Source organism: Molossus molossus, unplaced genomic scaffold (assembly GCF_014108415.1).
Source record: "Molossus molossus isolate mMolMol1 unplaced genomic scaffold, mMolMol1.p scaffold_m16_p_20, whole genome shotgun sequence".
NCBI lineage: Eukaryota > Metazoa > Chordata > Mammalia > Chiroptera > Molossidae > Molossus > Molossus molossus.
This window is the reverse complement of record NW_023425356.1, coordinates 51,711,924-51,730,335: the sequence shown is the minus strand read 5'-3', so window position 1 is coordinate 51,730,335 and position 18,412 is coordinate 51,711,924. Positions and strand designations below refer to the sequence as shown.

Here is an 18,412-nt window from a genome sequence, read left to right as displayed (position 1 = left end):
CAGTGGGGGCAGGAGTCCCAGAAGTGCCCCTCAGAAGCTTCAGAAGCAGGGGATTCCCCCACTCCTCCCCCCAAGGCTGAATCAGCAAATTTGGATTCTGATTATGCAGAATATGGTTCTAGCTGCCAAACATCCTCAAGGCTTGGCTCAAGCTGCCATCTCCATGGAGCCCCCCCGCCCCCCCCATCCCATCCCCCCCCCCCCCGCCCCGTGCCCACAGTGCTCCGGATAATCATTACTCGACTTGGCTATTTATTAGTACCGGTGATCCCCAGGTCTCTCCCTCAATGAGTGAAAACACGTTCACGCTACTGCTCACAGGGCTGAGCTTGGAGCTTTGCACAGTGGACCTGAAGGTTCTCGCGGGTGAATACATGAATGGTCCTCAGTAGAAAAAAGAACACAGTGAGTCCTTTTGTGAAGTGTGGTATTTCTAGATAAGCTTAGGTTTAATCCTAGTAAATCCCAGCTAGTCTGGGACCAGCCATTGGGGACTTGGGCTAGGTCTCCCTAGAGCTAGGTCTGCCCAGTGCAGTCCAGGGGATGCACACTGCACCCCTGGGTTCTGAGCCAATTTGCTGCACTCAGGAAGGCCTCCCTGGGAGGCGCCCAGGTTTTTCCACACTGTAGGTGAGGGCCTCCGCCCAGCTCCACTGCCGCAGGCCCACTGATCCGACATGGTCCCTTTACAGACGGGCCAGGAGTAGATACAGAAAGAAAATGCAAGGTGCTCTCTGACCGAGGAATGCCACCTGGGTGAGGCATCCCCAGCCCCCTAGCTGGGGACAGCTGACCTGCACACCTCCTTACGGAAGCTCCTTCCCTCTCCCGCCCAGAACCTACCCGCTGCCTGGCGCCTGGCTGGCCCGATCCCACTGCTAATGAGCCTGAGCACCCAGGCCTCGGCACAGGTCTTTGCAAACTGCCAAGCACTGGTGTCCACACGGCAGAAAATCACTGCCTCCCCAGCAGCCAGTGAGCCCGCTGGAGTGGCCGCCGAGGGGCAGAGTCGATGTCGACTGGCACCTGGGACTCTGAGGGCAGAGCCAGCCCTGCCCTTAGCTTTGTCGTCACCCAGGCTGCGGGGCAGACAGGTCATTCAGAGATTTCCCCGGTCACCAAGGCCACCACTCCGAGCCCCACCTCGCTGCCGCTTCAGCGCCAACGGGACGGGGAGGTCTACCAGACGAACCCACTCCACCTCGGAGGAGGCATCTATTCCACGTTGCAGCCCGGCAGGCGGCACTGCGGAGACCAGCGGGGTGTCGCACACCTGGGCCTGCAGTCTCTGCTCGCCTTCGAAACCCCGGAGGCTGTGCCAACGTGGGTCCCATTTCCTATCTCAAACTCACAGAGAACATCAAACACCGATCACAGTTGGAAATGACCTTGGAGACCATTCACTCTGCCGCCCCCTCCCCCCCATGCTCCCCACAGCCTAGCGAGGTGACAGAAGTCACAGGTGGTGTGAGTCAGGAGAGGTGGAGCTGGGCCGGAGTGCAGGTGCCGACCCCAAAACCCGCCTTAGCTCGTGTCAATCAAACGTCACAGGGGAGTCCAGGGGTGTTCTTCTGTGAAGGGGCGTCCCTCCAGCGACCACAGTGCCTCTACACCCTGCCTGCGGCACCAGAGCCCCGTGCAGGCGTGCTGGGTCCATGGCGTGTCCTAACCAACTGCACTGTGGTTTGAATTCTGGACGTGAAGCATCTGATACCCACTTCCTCCTCCGGTCTCTTAAAGTGGTTTCTCCCTTCTTTTGAAACAGCACAGAAGCAGTGAGCAGGGAGGTGGCCGGTGACTGCCCGGTGAGCACCAGCGTGTGGCGCCACTGAGGCAAGGTCTCAGCCAGTGCCCAGGTGTGGGACTGGACATGGGGCTCTGCTCCTGGGTTCTCCCCTAGGGACTCCACACGGCCTGATTCGACCCCGCAGAAGCCTGGGGTGCCATGCGCCCGGTGCACAGGGAAGGGCCCCCCGAGCCTCCCTGGGGGCAGTGCATGCTCACCCGGGTGCAGATGGTTCCTTCCCAGCCTGGTCTCAGGTCCCCCTCTGGGCCCCCCCTCCCAGAAAGTCATGGCCACACCTCACTGGCTTTTCTTTGTGCTTTTGATGCCCCTGGTCCGGTCACTGGGACCTGGGAGAAGCCCACGGGCAGGCTCACACAGACACGGAAGTCTCTGACCACGGACACAGTTCTCGGTGCTACTGCTGGTAGCTGTTCCTGCCCCGTGCTCGGCTCAGGCGGCCATGGGCATCCGCCGTGGGGACAGGCCACTCGAGGCCCTTACGGCTGCTCCGCAGCTAGGACGTTCCCTTCCTCGATGCTCTGCAGCTGGAGCCTCTGACTCCCGGGGGTCCGGCTGCCTCGGCGGCCCCCAAAGCCAGCCCCCGGGACAGTCCTTGCCACCATCAAGACCCCCGGCAGAGCCTCCTCCCCAAATAGGTTGATTTTGGCTTCTGCCTCTATGGCTTTGGCCAAGCTGTCCGCGTAACTGTCCAGGGACTTGTGCACATCGGCCTTCACGAGGATGATGGGGTTCTTGGCAGCTTCTGGGGGAGAAGGAAGGGAAGGTTAGCGGGGGCCAGGACTGTCCTGGGGAGGCAGACCCAGGTGGAGGGCAGGGTTCCCAAGTCAGATTCCCGCGGCCACGTCTCTGACCCCTCCTTCCTGCCGGGGAGATCATACGAGGGGTCACCCTGGCCTCAGGTCCTCTGTACAGAAAGCGTGATCCCCCTCTCGTCGTGGGGTTTCTGTGACCACTGAGCCATCCTTCCCAAGATGCTTAGCCTGGGCCTGGCTCACAGAAAAGGCTTGATAAATGCCTCCTACTGACGATACTCCAATCTTACATCTTCGAGAGGTCTCTGGTGGGCTCCCTGGAGCGCATGACATCCATGGTCCCAAACGTCCACGAGTCTGAGCTGTCTCCCCCCTCTCCGGGCTCAGTCCCTGGAGCCCTGCACGACTTGTGTCGGGAGGGACACCGAAGGTTTGGGCCTCACCCAGGATGTGGACCCGACAAAGTGAAGAGAAGCGGGGGCGGGGTGAGTCCTCAGTTTCTCCTCCAGTGCCTCTGACTGAGCCTCCCTGCCCCCTTCCTTCCCGACGCCTGGCGGAGCAATGTACCCCCTGCGCCTTGTGTTCTGGAGCAGGCAAGGTGCACCCCCTTCCCCAAGGGGAAAGAGCGGGCTATGCACAGCCTCTCCCTGCCCCGCCCCTCGCTCTGGGGGGACGGAGTCGTCTGAGGACGTGTGTCCGTGTGCAGCTCCACAGCCCCCGTGTGCCCAGCTCAGAAGCCGCCTGACCAGACAGCTGGGATGTGAGAACAGCATGGGGTGGGCAGGGCCGGGGGCCCGGGGGTGCTGCAGGCAGGGTCGGGATGAGCCAGGAGCGTCCCCAAGACCCGCCCCTCTCCCCTCCGTTGTCCGGACGCTGTCAGCCACAGAAACCCACCTTTGATCTGTTCCACTTCGTCCTCGAACGTCACCGAGCTCCTCCTCTTGGGTGGGCAAGTGCAGTGGGAGGAAGGCTGGTCATCCGACGTGTAGCCTTCGAGCAGCATCACATCTGTCCCTAAAACCGAGGGACACAGAACCGCTGTCTGAAGTTTCCCCCCCGCCACCGCCTCCTCACCCGCTCTCTCGACCCCTGGGTCCCTTTCTCCCGTGGACTGCGACCCACAACCGAGTGTGCGGAGCTGCTGTGCTGCCAGCCCGGGGCTGCTTCAGCCCCACAAGTCACCGGCCTGGCAGAGCGGTGGGTCGTGAGCCCCGCCCAGCACACCAGAGCACTCGGTGGGCCAGACCTGGACCCGGGGAGGGGGGAGGGCTGCGTGGAGGAGAGGGTCCCAGTAAACGAGCTTTGTGTTCTGAGTGACTCTTCTTCCAGTTGAATTTCTATCATCGTGGTTCAAGTGTGTTGGGCTAATTCAACATCAAAGCAACTGTTTCATTTTTTTCAGTTACAGTTTATGTTCAACATTATATGAGTTTCCGGTGCACAGCACAGTGGTTACACATTTACATCTTGCAGAGTGACCCCCCCATAAGTCTTGCACCCGCATGCAGTTACTACAGTAGTATTGACTATGTCCTCTCTGCTGCACCCGACAGGCCTGTGATGACTTCTGTAACTGCCAATTGATACTTCTTGATCTCTTCACTTTTTACCCCAGCCCAGCCCCACTCCCATCTAGAAACCATCAGTTTGTCCTCTATGAGTTTGTTTTTGTTTTGTCTGTTTGGTTTTTTAGATTCCACATATAGGTGAAATCATATGGTACAGTATTTGTCTTTGATGCATTTCATGTTACCCTCTAGGACCGTCCATGTTGTCACAAATGATAAGATTCCATTCTTTTTTATGGCTGAGTAATATTCCATTGTATATATGTACCCAATCGTCTATCAGTGGACACTTAGGTTGCTTCCATATCTTGGCTATTGTAAATAACTCTTAAATGAAAATGGGTTAATGTTTTGGGTTTTTTTCATATATACCTAGAAGTGGAATTGATGGCTCATACGTTTGTTCTACTTTTATTTTTTGAGAAACCTCCATACTGTTTTCCACAGTGTCTGCACCAATTTATAATCCCAGCAACAGTGCACCAGGGTTCCCTTTTCTCCACATCCTCACCAGCACTTGTTTGTTGATTTATTAATAACAGCCATTCGGACAGGTGTGAGGTGATAGTTTATTGTGCTTTTAATTTGCATTTTCCTAATATTTAGTGATGTTGAGCATCTTTTCATATGTCCACTGGCCATCTGTATGCCTTCTTTGGAGAAATGTCTATTCAAGTCCTCTGCCCACTTTTAAATAAGATTGTTTCTGTTGTTTGTTTTTTGGTAAGTTACATGAACTCCTTATATATTTGGTATATTAACCCTTATCAGATGTATCATTGGTGAATACTGTCTCCCATTTGGTAGGTTGTGCAAAAACTTTTTAGCTTAATGTAGTCTTATTTGTTTATTTATTTAGTTTCTGTTGCCAGAGGAGACATATCCAAAAAGATATTACTATGAGCAATGTCAAAGTGTTTACTGCCTATTTTTTCTTCAAGTTTTATGATTTCAGGACTTACATGTTAAGTCTTTATTGATAGGTAATGTAGTTATTGCCATTTTATTATTCATATTTTGGATTTTTTCTTCTTTTGCTTAAAGAAGTTCTTTTAACATTTCTTGTAATATTGGTTTGATTGTGATGAACTCCTTTAGCTTTTTCTTGTCTGGGAAGCTCTTTATCTGCCCTTCAATTCTAAATGATAGCCTTTCTGGGTAGAGTAATCTTGGTTTTAGGTCCTTACTTTTCATCACTTTGAATATTTCTTTGTGCCACTCCCTCTGGCCTGCAGTTTCTGTTGAGAAATCAGCTGACAGTCTTATGGGAGCTCCCTTGTAGGTCACTAACTGCTTCTCTCAGGCTGCTTTTAAGATTTTCTCTTTGTCTTTAACCTTTGCCATTTTGATGATGATGTGTCTTGGTGTGGGCTTCTTTGGGGTCATCTTGTTTGGGACTCTCTGTGCTTCCTGGACTTGTATGTCTGTTTCCTTCACTAGGGTTAGGAAAGTTTTCAGTCACTATTTCATCAAAGAGATTCTCAATCCTTTGATCTCTCTCTCCTTCCAGTACACCTATGATGCAAATGTTGTTACACTTGATGTTGTCTCAGTGTTTCCTTCAATTGTCCTCATTTTTTAAAATTCTTTTTTCTTTTTGCTCTTCTGACTGGATGTTTTCTGCTACCTTATCTTCCATATTGCTGATTCTATCCTGTCTCATCTAATCTGCTATTGATTTCCTCTAATGTATTCTTTGTTACGGTTATTGTAGTCGTCATTTCTGACTGGTTCTTTTTTGTGGTTTCTGTCTCTCGTATAAGTTCTCATTGAGCCCATCTGTTCTTCCCCCGAGTTACTGAGCATCCTTATAACCAGTGTTTTGAGCTCTGCATATGGTAGATTGTTTGTCTCCATTTCATGTAGTGCTTTTTCTGGAGTGTTGTCCCGTTCTTTCCTTTGGGACATGTTTCTTTGTCTCCTCATTTTAGCTGCCTCCCTGTGTTTGTTTTTATATATTAGATAGAGATGCTATGTCTCCCAGTCTTGGCAGGGTGGCCTTATGCAGTAGGTTGTCTTGAGAGGCCCAGTGGCACAGTCTCCCTCTCCCAAGCTGGGTGCTCCAGGGTTGTCCCTTGAGCGGGCTGTGTACACCCTCCTGTTGTAGTTGAACCTTCAGTGCCATGGCAGGTTAGTGGGTGGGACTGATCCTCAGGCTGACTGGCCATGACTACAGCAGGCGAGCTATTGTGCAAGAACTAACCCCATGGAGCAGGATTCACATTAGTGAGACTCTGGTCCCAGCTGAGTCCATCCTTTTGGTGCATCATTGTGGAGGTAGTTGGGCAGTGCTATGGTGTGGTCTGAAGCTGATGCCTGGGTGGGTTGGTTCTGGGGCCTCTTGGGAGGGGCTCCAGTGCAGGCCAAGGTCAGCCACTGCCTATGCCTGGCCTGAGGCCACCTGCTGGAAACTACAAAGTGATCTGCCAAGGCAGCTACTGGAATTGAAGAGACTATGCTGGTACAGGGCACTCTGCAGACAGTGCTGCTTGGGGGGGGAGGGGGGACCTTTGAGAGATGTTAGGAAAGCCTGCAGCATGAGCAGAGGCTGCAGCATGGGCAGAGGCTGGCCGCTTGGGAGGAAGAGCCACTGAAGGAGGTTCAGCTGGTGCACAAGACGGGTGGAATGAATCACCTGGGTGTGGTGAGGGGTGTGAGCCAGGTTGGTGGAGACTCAGCGGTGATGTCTGCACCTGTAGGCTGGGTGGGAAGAGGGCTCAGCAAAGGCACAATGGCACCTCCAAGCACCTTGGTCCCAGAGAAAGCGGTGTATGTCCAGGTATGTATCCAGTCTCCCCAGGGTGTCCCTGGTACTTTCTGATCTTTTGTCCCTTTGCTAGAGCTTAGGGCAAGCGTTTGTGAGTTCAGACCCTTCGAGAGGAAGCCTGGTCTGCAGCAGCCTTTGTCTCACCCGAATGGAGCCCCTGGCGACTTTCACAGCCTGATATTGTAGGGACTCCTCTTCCCGGTACCGGTGCTCTGTGCGAGGGAGCACAGCACGGGGCTGACACCCCTGCTCCCCAGTGGGCACCCCTGCAACCGAGACATCCCTCCTGATTCTTAACTGCTACTTGTGGTGTGGGACCTGCCCATTCCGTCTCCGCCCCTCCTACCAGCCTCCTCATGGCTTTATGCCCCTAGTTGTGGGAATTCTGCTCAGCTCGTCTTCAGAAGGTTCTCAGTGATGGATGTTCTATACGTTAGCTGTAATTTTCATGTGGTTGTGGGGAGAGAGAGAGAGAAACATCGACGTGAAGGGACACATCGAGTGGCTGCCACCCGCACGACCAACCAGGGCCGGGGACAAACTGCAACCGAGGTACGTGCCCTTAGCGGGAACTGAACCCGGGTCTCTCTGGACCACAGGCCGACGCTCTAACCACTGAGCCAAACCAGCCAGGGCACCTACCCCAGCACCTCGACTGGCAGGCTCTCACATCTTCCAACAGCAGAATTACTGAGCTCGAGCTCCTACGACACACCTCACCTGCTCGAAGGGCACGGGCCGTCTGTCTTCCCACCAGGCTGAAAGCCCAGGAGGCGGGTCACCACTCTGCCCCTGGGACCTAGCACAGTGTCTGGCCGAAGTAGGGGCTTGGCAAGTATTGGTTGAATGGATGAATGAACGTCCTGGCGTCGCTGCGTCCCCGCTGGTGGTCTGAGGGGAATAACCCCAGGAGTGGCAGAAACTGCCCTTCCTTCAGTTCACACCCAGGGCTCCGGGGTGGTGGGCAGGTGAGGGGACACTCTGCAGGGAGATTCTGCGACCGCAGGCCAGTCTCGGTGGCCGCCCACGGCCCGCCCCCAGAGTTCACTGCGCAGGCTTAGGAGCAGCACAGGGAACGGCACAGAGAATCCGACGCTGCCGGCAGTGCCGCAGGACCACAGAGCAAAGGAGCCGCTGCCCAGCCTGCTGCCTCCCGGCCCGGATTCCATGCGCTCCCTTCGCGCCCGAGCTCCGGGCTGGTGGCGGCTGGCACTCCAGCCACGCGGAGCCAGGACGACCAGGGGAGACGCTGCGGCCTCTGCCCTCCTGCTTCCTCTCAGGGCCTTGGGAGAGCCCATCACACCCCAGGCAGGCACAGCTGTGACCCTCAGCTCCCCACGAGCAGCTAGGAGAGACCCCAACCTCTGAGCCCGGGGGTGCATGGAGCTCTGTGAAGACGTGCAGCGTCTGTGGTGGGGGGTGTCTCTTCCAGGGGACAGGGGCGCAAGGTGTGTAACGGAAGTGACAAGGAAGGGTCTCTGACCCTGGGCGGGGGGGCTTTTCCCTTCATAGAGTGACCGCTCCCCTCATTCACAGATGGGGAAACTCAAAGGTCAGGAACACAACACCAGGCTGCCTGACTCCACGGCCTGCGCAGCTGGTGGTGGGACCCCTATTTTATAGAGGAGGAAACTGAGGCACAGAAGCTCTGACGCAACTGGGAACCCTGTCTCCTGACCTCCCCCATTCCCCGCGCACCAGGCATGGGCAACGCCCCCGCCCCCGCCCCCGCCCAGCGCCTGCACCCCCCACGGGGAGCACACCTGCCCGAGGCTTACCTGAGTCCTGGGAGCAGCTGAAGCCGGTGTCCCCGGTGCTGCTGCTGTTCCCCAGGGGCTGTCCGCCTGCCATGAGGGCCGTGAGGTGTGGGGACAGGCCCAGGTCTGAAAGGCAAAGTCAGCACTGAGCACAAGGCATGACCGACCGGCTGCCACACGCGCAGACCCCGTTCCAGGCCCGGCCTCACCTCGTTCCTGCAGGGGGAGCTCTCAGCCCATGGGCAGGGAGTCACTGCTGCCCCTCCCCAGGGGGCTCCTCCTGGCCAGGGCATGTCCATTGTGACACGGCTGGCCGGGTCCCAGAGGGGCCCCCATGACAACGCCAAACAAGGCAGGTGGGGGAGGTGAGTGGTCCCGGGGCTCTTCCAGAACGTGGTGCATTGACCTCCCGAGACCCCACCCGAGCGCCAGACGGCTGTTGGAAGAGCGTGAAACCCAGAGCAGGAGGGCACGGCTGTCAGCTGGGAGGCGGCGGGTGAGGCCAGGGACGCGACCCAGGACAGAGCCGAGGTTGTCTGTGGGGCCTGAGCGGAAGCTGGTTCTCACCCCGGGCCCCCAAGGCCCAGGAAGCGGAGGCCTGGGCGTCTCTGCAGCACGTGGGGCCCGACAGAAAATCTCTACAGGAAGCGGTGGGTCCCCGGTTCAGCAGGAGGGGGAAGGACAGTGAACCGGGGCGCGGCCTTGGAGACACCAGGCCCAGCGGGGCCTACAGCCAGGCCCAGGCCTCAGCATTCACGACCAGGGACGCCCCGCCAGCCGGGGGGAAAGGCGCTAGCTCAGAGACAGGGACAGGGGGCAGCAAAGACAGAAAGAAATGGATCTCAGAGGAGACAAGGCCGGGAACTTAAGAAAACCAGAAGTTCTCACTGGAGTCCTCAGAAAGCCGAGAAAACAATGACTCCATGGACCAACGAGGCTGTGGAGACTTGGGGTCACACACGGGGGCTCTCAGAGGTGAACCGTCTGGGATCAGACGTCCGAGTCGATCAGACGTAAGGGGCTACTGTAGGGGCCACCGTCTCCCCCCACAGGACACTCACAAGTGGGAGGGACCCCAGTCTTCACTTTTAACCTGGTTTTCCGGAGGGGACGGGACAGACACGCGCTCGGTTCGCTCTCCGGAGCCGAGGAGAACATGCTGGTGGTGGAGGGTGGGCGACTCCTCCAGCCCTTTCCTCCGCGACACGGGGAGCTCCCGCCTGCCGGGCTGCTGTGGTCGGCTGGGCCGGAGAAGACCCGAATGACCGTCCCCTCCAGGGCCTCGGCCCCAGAGTATGTCTGTCTCAGCAGGAAGCCTGGCTTGGGGAGGGGAGCCGGAGGGGACCATGGCTGCCCATGGGAAGGCTGAGACCACAGTGGGGTCCGGACACCGGCGCCGGGGCTGTGATGACAGGCAGGCCGAGTCGCGGTCCGCAGAGCGGGAGGGATCCCTGGGGCCGGACCAGGGCGGCTCCCTTAGCCTCTCCGTTCGGTCCACCCAGCACTGACCAGTACAGCGGGGACAGGGGTGCGGTCACCCTGAGACTATTCACCAACCTTCTTACACAAGTGTTTCTACAGGCCCACAGCGAGAGGCCCAGTGATCGTGTCAGAAGCCTGGGGTAGCTAGAAGCCCCCCAGCGCCTGTTAGAGGCTGAAGAGCAGGTGGAACGGGCATCTTGAAGGAACCAGATGCCCGCAGGTGGCACCAGCAAAGGGACGTGGACCAGCAAGGTGGGAACATGCAAAGGCCCTGCCCCCGGCCAGGTCCGGGAGCAAGCACCTCCTCTGAGTACACGCAACCGAGCCAGCGTGCTTGTCCCCACAGGAAACTGGAGAGTCTCTGTCCCCAGTTCCAGGAGCGTCAAGCATCAGACGAGTGGCATTTGGAGGGAGCGCCCTCCCCGGATGCCCAGGCCACCCTCCAAACTCCTAAGGGAGCCCATGGGAGTCCGCCAGCGAGACACCAGGAGCAGAAGGCACTGTGGTGGGTCAGTGATGGAGGCCCCCCAGGCAGAGCTTAACCTTTGACACTTCTTTGGGGCTAACAGGAGGGGAACCAAAGTGCACGGATTGTGGCTGAGATCTGTGTACGGAACAGACATGACCACGTGTTCATGAAACTCCCGGCTTCCCGGAGTCAGCGGGGGGCTCCCGCTATTTCTGGGATCCCCCTCCGCCTTTGCTCACAGCCCTGGCAGGGAAGATTATTCCGCGTCCTGACTCCTCAGGTTACAGCTCGGCAGGTGTCCACGCACGTGGAGAGGCGCAGAGCCAGACAGGGCCTCCCCGCTGCTGCTCGCTGGCTTGGAACTGGATCGGACTGTCCTTCTCGGCCCCTGATGACAACTAGTGGGCACGCTCCCTCGGGTGAGGGGTGGCCAGAAGCAGGCTTGGGGTGGGTTGAGGAGCCTCCTGCAGATCCAAGTTGTGCCCACAGAGGGCGCTAGACCAGGGTCTGCTCCGCCCTGGCTCAGCCAGAGGGACCAGGCAGAAGAGGAAGAGGCAGGATTCTCTGGCCCCATCAGAAAGCATCCCCGGCAAGGACGGGGCAGAGCTGGTGGGCTCTGCGTTCGGCTCTGTCTCCAAGACTTGGGGTGCTGCTGGCCTCCCGGACACCTCCAGGGGAGAAACCACAGGGACCCCCAGCTCAACTCCTGGAGAAGGCCAACCACTTTGACCCCACACTCCAACCTCAAACCACCCCGGCTGCGTTTCCCTCAGTGTGCAGGAGCCCGCCAGCTGCCCCGGACGTGCCGCCGACCACGGGGGGCTGCCGCCCGGTCCCCTGAGCGCTCCCGGGGGTGATCGACTCGCTCGGAGAACCCTGGCCCGAAACGCAGACGTGTCCCGTCGTCCTGCTACCTGCTCCTCCTCTGTTCTTTCCTTTTCTGCCCTTCCTCATTCTTACTTCCTCGGAATAAGAAATGTTTAATTTCTTTTTTTTTGGATTGGAAGAGAAGAGATTTTACAAAATCTGAACAAATAAACGAATCAGTGAAACAAAACCAAGGGACGCTTGGCTCACACGTCGCACTAGAAAACACGTGCATGTCGGGGAGGGCATCTCAGTGGTTAAGTACTGGACACGGGCATCTACTGTCTCCTTTGGTCAAAACGGAAAGTCCCAGAATCCTTCCTCTCTCGAGCAGTAAGGCCCCGTCCACCCGTGCAGTGAACCGGTGATGTGGTGTGGTCGGAGTGCCCGCATCGCCCTCGCTGAGACCGCGTGATAAGCGGGCGTTGCTCTCTGTCCACCCTCCCGACAGAGAGGAGACCCCGCTGTCTGCGGGGAGAAGTCGGCGTGAGTGTCTGGTGGTGCGGCTGGCGGTGAGGCCCACCAACGGTGCCCAAACCGCGGCGGCTGGAGGAGAACGGGCGGTTTGCACAGGGGCCTCCAGGTAGACGCTCTGTTGTATTTATTCATCACAACAGAATGAAGAATGACTTTCCGGGGGAGAAACCTGGCGATGCCACCTGAGTGTACAGACTGAATGTCTGTGTCCCCCCAACCCCAAGTCATAGACTGAGGCCCCCAGTGTGACCGTGTTTGCAGACGGGCCGTTGGGAGGTAATCAGAGGAGCTCATGAGGGTGGGAGTCCCATAAGAAGACTGGAGAGCCCGCCCTCTCCCATCCCTGACCCCTCTGAGGACCCAGCAAGGACACAGCGGGGAGTGAACCCGCACCAGGACCTGCCATCTGGCCCTGGCACCATGACCTTCCAGCCTCCTGAACTGTGAGGAGACAGATGTCTGCTGTCCCAGCCACCCAGTGTGCGGTCCTTTGTCAGAGGAGCTCGAGCCGATGAGCCCCTCCCCGAGAGATGAATGGTCCCCTAAGCAGTACCAGTGACATACGTGCCCCAACGTGACCACGTCACCCCCGCTGTTCCTGCCCAACGCCTGTCATCTCATCCTAGTCTTGAGAACACACGTCGAGGGGTTTCCACGAAGCCCCTGAGCAGCGCTGCGCGAAGGTGTCCGTGTCACAGAAGACAGGGAGCGAACAGAGACTTAAAGATGACAAAGGGCAACAGGACAGCCACGAGGGAACAGAAGGGGGACGTGGATGGGAAATCGGGGGGAGCTCATAGCGCTGCCCGACGGGACCGTCCTAGGGTCGCCAGCTGTGCTACTGTCAGGCGAGATGTCACCTCGAGGGGCAGCGGGGCACGGAAGTCTGTCCTCCAACTCTGCCGAAGTCGCAGATTGTTCCAGAGTGAAAAGGTCAGAAAGCCTGGCCCTGACTAGGCGGTTCCTCTGGGTCTCGCCCAAGGGGACGGGGTGGGGTAGAACCTTGTTTGTTCGGAATCGATGACCTGAGGGAAGAGAGCTACCCGCCGATAGCGCAGGACAGCTCAGGGTGCGGGGTGGACGCTGGCATGTCCTGAGTTAGGAGGGACGGTCAAGGGCACCAGCGACCGGGGACAACAGGCGCGAGGACGAGCGTGTCGGGGATGAGCCGTGGGGAGCTCTGCTGTGAACCCTGGAAGGTCTGGCCGAGAGAAGCGGGGGCCCAGGCCTGGGTCTCTCCTCTCCACAGGGGCACCAGACTGTCGAGGCCCGTGGGCTGTGGCTGGGGCGACAGAAAACAGATTTCTGAACCCTGGTGTCCCCTGCCCTGACCACTCGGTGCAGGAAAGATGCGGGAACCACAGGGGACCCTCTGGGATGTTCCTTTCCCAAAGGACATCCGTCCTTTGTGCCTGGAGGCCCCGGCAGTGAGCCTTCTGCCACCACCGAGCCCGGGCGGCCGAGAGCACCACAGGCCACTCCCCTGGCACGTTCCCGCGTTACCTGTGATCCTGTTGGAAATGCTGAAGAGCCGGGACGTCCTCTGCCGCTGGACAAACGGCTCCCGGTAGTAGCGGTCCCCAAAGCACATGCCCAGCAGCTCCTTGCGGACCGTCTTGTTCCAGAGCCCGTAGATGAGGGGGTGGCAGGCGGCGCTGGTGAAGCTCAGCCACGTGGCCCAGGTCTCCAGGCTCGGGGACACCGAGTTCTTCCCCCACAGGGCCTCAGAGGCGATGACCACCATGTAGGGGCCCCAGGTGACCATGAAGGCGCCGAGGACCACCAGGATGGTGATGAGGGCTTTGCACTGGTTGGCCGAGTAGACGACGCCCTGGAAGGCGTTCCTCCGGCTGCCCGAGGAGGAGGTGGAGGTGCTGGAGTTCTTCCTCCCGGCCCGCTGGTCCCCCTCCACCACGACCACCGTGCCACAGTGCACCTTGCGCGCCTTGACCCTGGCCACGCGGAAGATGAAGCCGTAGCACACGAGCATGACCAGGAAGGGGAACAGGGCGCACCAGATCTGCCAGAAGGCGGTGTAGCCGGGCTCCTGGTGCCACGCGGCCACGCACATCCACTTGAACTCGTCGAACTCCACCGACGACCAGCCGAAGAGAGGCGGCAGGCAGCCGATGAGCGAGTGAAGCCAGACGTAGACGAGCGCCATCACGGCTCGGTTCCCCGTGATCTTCATGGGGTACACCATGGGGTACAGGACAGCGTAGTAGCTGCAAAGGATGGAGGGAGGCGAGAGATGTCAAAGCAGGGGAACCCCCGCAGGGCCCCCCACTGCTTGCCCAGGCGGAGAGCACTCTCCCCGCCCAGACACTGATTCAAGGGAAATGCTGGCTCATGAAGAGAGCGCCGTGAGGTCAAGGTGTGCAAGGGACAGGGGTGGCCACACGGACGCGGCCTGGGCAGGCAGGGCATTGGGAATGACCGGCCACAAGCCTCACAGTTCACCTGGGAAGCCACCTCCTCCACCAGGACCTTCTTGAGTCACCTGGGGACACAGCTCAGAGGTCAGCCCGAGGCTGCCGACCTCAGGTCTGGTCTGGAAAGGGCGTTTCGGTGTCCACGACGGTGGCGTGGGTCTCAGAACCGCTGCCCGTGACCCAGGGTGCAGCCCTGCGTGCGGGACACGGTGTCTGGGTTTGGATCTTGCTCGGACTCTGCCGCTCAGAGAAAGGAGGGGGCCTCCGGAGCCGGGGCGGCTCTGCTGTCTGCAGGCTGCGTGACCCAGGGTGGCTGACCCCACCTCCGAGTCTCTGTTCCTCCATCTGTGCAGGGGAACCACGGAGCCTGTGCCACGGATGTGGGCTGAGGACGCGCGGGCCAGCGAGGCCAGGCCTGCCCTGTGCACCCGCACAGGAAACTGGCGGGGGCGCGGCCTGGCCACTGCCTGGCCACCAACTGCTCCCCTTCCTCCTCGAGGATGGAACCCCCTCTTGCGTATGAGCCCATAAAACTGCCATGACCACACGGGACACTGGGCCTGAGTCCTGGGGTGGCAGGCGACAGGTTGAGCACCGGCCGGTGTGACAGCATCTCAGCAAAGAAAATGCGAGGGGGTTGGCCGGGGACACCTCCAGGAAAGTTCCTTCGCCTTCAGAACCGAGGGCAGCTTCTGCTTTCCCCTCCCCTCAGAAACATGCCGGTTCTCTGGCCTCACACCTCAGGCGTGGCGGGTGCTGGGTGGGAGGCCAGCCTGCGGAGTGCCGACTGTCCCTCGGCCCCCCGGACCCACCCCGGCAGCCGTCGCGGGAACACGCGTGATGAAGAAGCTGTGCTCTGCTACATCACCTTCTGGCTATTGTCACAGCCCCGTCAGTTTGCTATCTTAGGGCAAGACTCCTGCGTTACTGTAACAAACGGTGTTCATATCACCCGCTGAGCACAGTCCTAGGCATGAACCAGTCCGGTGGACACCACAGTGATCTCTCCCAGCTGTGTCCGGTCCCCTGGGCATGTCCGGCCAGGGCACTGCCCGTGTGGGTCCGCGCCCGCCAGGGGCTGCTTTGGTTTAGAGGGGCTCGGGGGTAAAATGTATATACATTGAAATGCACAAATCTACACCCTGATCAACCTTTCCACATCTGCCCACAAGAAAATGGATCTTATAGATCTGAGACTTCATGTTTTCAACGTCGGCCTCATTCAGGCCTGCTGGAGGCTCAGAGGGAGACAGAAGGGCAGCCCCGTCTTCTCTCGCAGGTGCACATGGGCCGAGATCGGGGTCCTCTGCTTCCTGCACCCTCAGATGTCTTCTGCGGGTCCCCGTGAGTTCTTCAACAGCTCACGTTTAGACACAAGCCCAAGCGTGACCTGGGTCCCCAAAGACACTGCCCTCCATCACGTGTGACGGGAAGGCTGCCACGCAGCGTGGGCTCCGTGCTTAGCGCTCCTGCCTCGAGACCAGCGACCGTGAAAATGACCGGTTTTAACAGGAGGGAACAAACCGGCACCCACGCAGCCCCCGGGTGACAGTGACAGGCTGGCCTGTGGCTGTCCTCACTGTGACTGACCAGCCTGTGGTTCCAGCTACTTACTGTGATCAAACACTGTTTGCAGCTGGAGTTCCATCCACCCCAGTGAGGACCGACTGCAGCCTCACGCTGCTCTCTGCAGGGCAGACAGCCGACAGGACTCTGGCCTGGGCCTGGCCGGGCCCTGGATGGACAACCCAGCAACCGCTCAGCAGCTAAAACCCTGGTGGTCCCAAAGCGGCCTGGGACAACATCGTGACTCGTCCCCTCTGTTTCCCTGACCCCACTGCCAGCTTGCTCCCCAATTCTGTGAGTCACGCTGAACCTGAGTCTGCCCTCCCTGCCCTCACCAAGTCCACTTGTCTGGGACGAGTGAGGTGACCGTCAGCGAGATGCAGTCACACGCTGAACCTCGGCGTAGAAACCACTGTCAACGCGCCAGGCTGGCAGAGCCTACTTGGACGGCACGGAGCGGGAACCCGAAGGCACCTGTCAGATGCAGCTGGGCAACATCAGCGGGTTTGCCTCCCACTGTCCGGGTCCAGCTGCACCACAAGAACGGACAGGCCACTGCCGGACGCACAGGCCACCTCTCAGGGGCCACCGTCTTTCCCTGTCCCCTTCCATCCTGGACTGAGCTGACTGCTGAGGTCCCCTGCTGTGGCCAGGGGCAGCGTCTCCTCTTTGGGTCCCCTTGCCCAGCTCTGGCCCAGGTCAAAGCGACAGGTGGTGGACAGCAGGTCTGAGACCTCCCCTAACACGTCATCTTCGCAGCATCTGCCTCTCGATTGTACACTAAGAATCAGAGGTCTCTAGAACTTTTTTTTTAAACCACGGAACCTCTTTTAAAAAATAAAACTACAGTCCAACTGGTGTGGTTCAGTGGTTGAGCAACAACCCTGCACCAAGAGGTCGCCAGTTCGATTCCCAGTCAGGACATATGCCCAGGTTGTGGGCCTGATTCCCAGTGGGGGGCGTGCAGGAGGCAGCCAATTGATGTCCACTCTCATCGATGTTTCTATCTCTCTCCTTTTCACTTCCTCTCTCTCTAAAAAATCAATAGAGGAAAAATAAATAAAACTACAGAGAGGATTATAAATAAATATATATAGATATCACAGATTATATGCACGTGGGCATTGGGCTCGAATGCCCACTGCCAGCCCCCTGTCCAGGATGCAGCCTCTCTCTCTGGCCTGGGCCAGGGTAGGGGCAGGGATGTAATGCTGGGGAGGCTGGAGGCTGTGGTCAATGTCACAACACAGACCGTGGTGGCAAAATATATATATAATGAATAATAAAAAAATAAAATTAGCCCTGGCCGGTTTGGCTCAGCGGTTAGAGCGTCGGCCTGCGGTCCAGAGAGACCAGGGTTCGGTTCCCGCTAAGGGCATGTATCTTGGTTGCAGTTTGTCCCCGGCCCTGGTTGGTCGTGCGGGTGGCAGTCACTCGATGTGTCCCTTTCACATCGATGTTTCTCTCTCTCTCTCTTCCTCTCTCTCCCTCCCACTCTACCTGAACAAAAAATGGAAAAATGTCCTCCGGTGAGGATAAAAAATAAATAAAATAAAATAAAATTACGTGCAAGGCGATGAGATCAAGTCCGCGGTCCTCTGGTTGAAGGGACGGGAGCAAAGGCAGAGTCCTGCCTTCTCTTCCTTCTCCCTGCAGAGCCCGCCACCGCCCAAGGACTCAGACAGCAGGACACCCCCGGACCACGTGACAGCTCCACCCGGTGCACACCTTGCCTCCTCCTCCAGCCCTCCGCCCGTGGCCAGCTTACCGGTCAATGGCAATGACCCCGAGGGTGAGCATGCTGGCCGAGCTGATGAGCAGGTACAGGAGGGCCGAGAAGTTGCACCAGACCACCCCGAAGATCCATTCCCGCCGGATGGAGCTCGTCACCACGAACGGCAGCACCAGCACGGACAGCAGGAAGTTGGACAGGGTCAGGCTGAGGACGAACTTGTTGCTGAGGGTGAGGAGGTAGGACTTCTTGTACAAGGTGACCACAATGACCAGGTTGCCCAGGCAGACGAAAATGGTGATGACGACGATGGCGATAAACTGGGCGATGACGACGCCCCCTTCACCAGCCGCCGCCTCCGTGAGGTTGCTCAGCTCCTTCCAGTGGCCCAGGGAGCAGTTGAGGCTCATGGTCAGTGCGCCTGGCCGTGTGTGGGGCGCAGCATGCTCGACAGCTGGAAGGACAGCGAGACCAGGGGACAGGAGGCTCATCAGACCAGATACCTGACTTTTCCAGGAGAGCAGCGAGGCCCCGGGCCACCCAGCCCGTCCGGAGACTCCCAGCGAACTCTGCACGTGCGGCCTGTGTTCTACACCCAGCTCTGTGGGCGACTCGCTGTGTCCCCTTGAACGAGGCGTCCTCCATTCTCAACAGCCCCGCCATCCCCCAAAGCCAGCGGTTCAAACCTTGAATGCTCCAAAGAATCACCTGGAGTGTCAGCTCTCAGGGTCACCTG

The 18,412-nt window shown here is 58.4% G+C and overlaps 1 protein-coding gene across 1 annotated transcript; it reads right to left on the bottom strand.

The window, feature by feature from the left end:
• Window positions 1–2,276: 2,276 nt before the first annotated feature.
• On the bottom strand, window positions 2,277–18,134 carry GPR161 (G protein-coupled receptor 161). Its single transcript, XM_036273203.1, has 5 exons — window positions 17,713–18,134; window positions 13,450–14,171; window positions 8,673–8,777; window positions 3,454–3,573; window positions 2,277–2,549 (listed from the first exon to the last, which is right to left on the bottom strand). The coding sequence occupies exons 1-5, from the start codon at window positions 18,084–18,086 to the stop codon at window positions 2,284–2,286; spliced, it is 1,587 nt and encodes a 528-aa protein (XP_036129096.1). The 5' UTR covers window positions 18,087–18,134; the 3' UTR covers window positions 2,277–2,283.
• Between the last annotated feature and the right edge of the window lie 278 nt (window positions 18,135–18,412).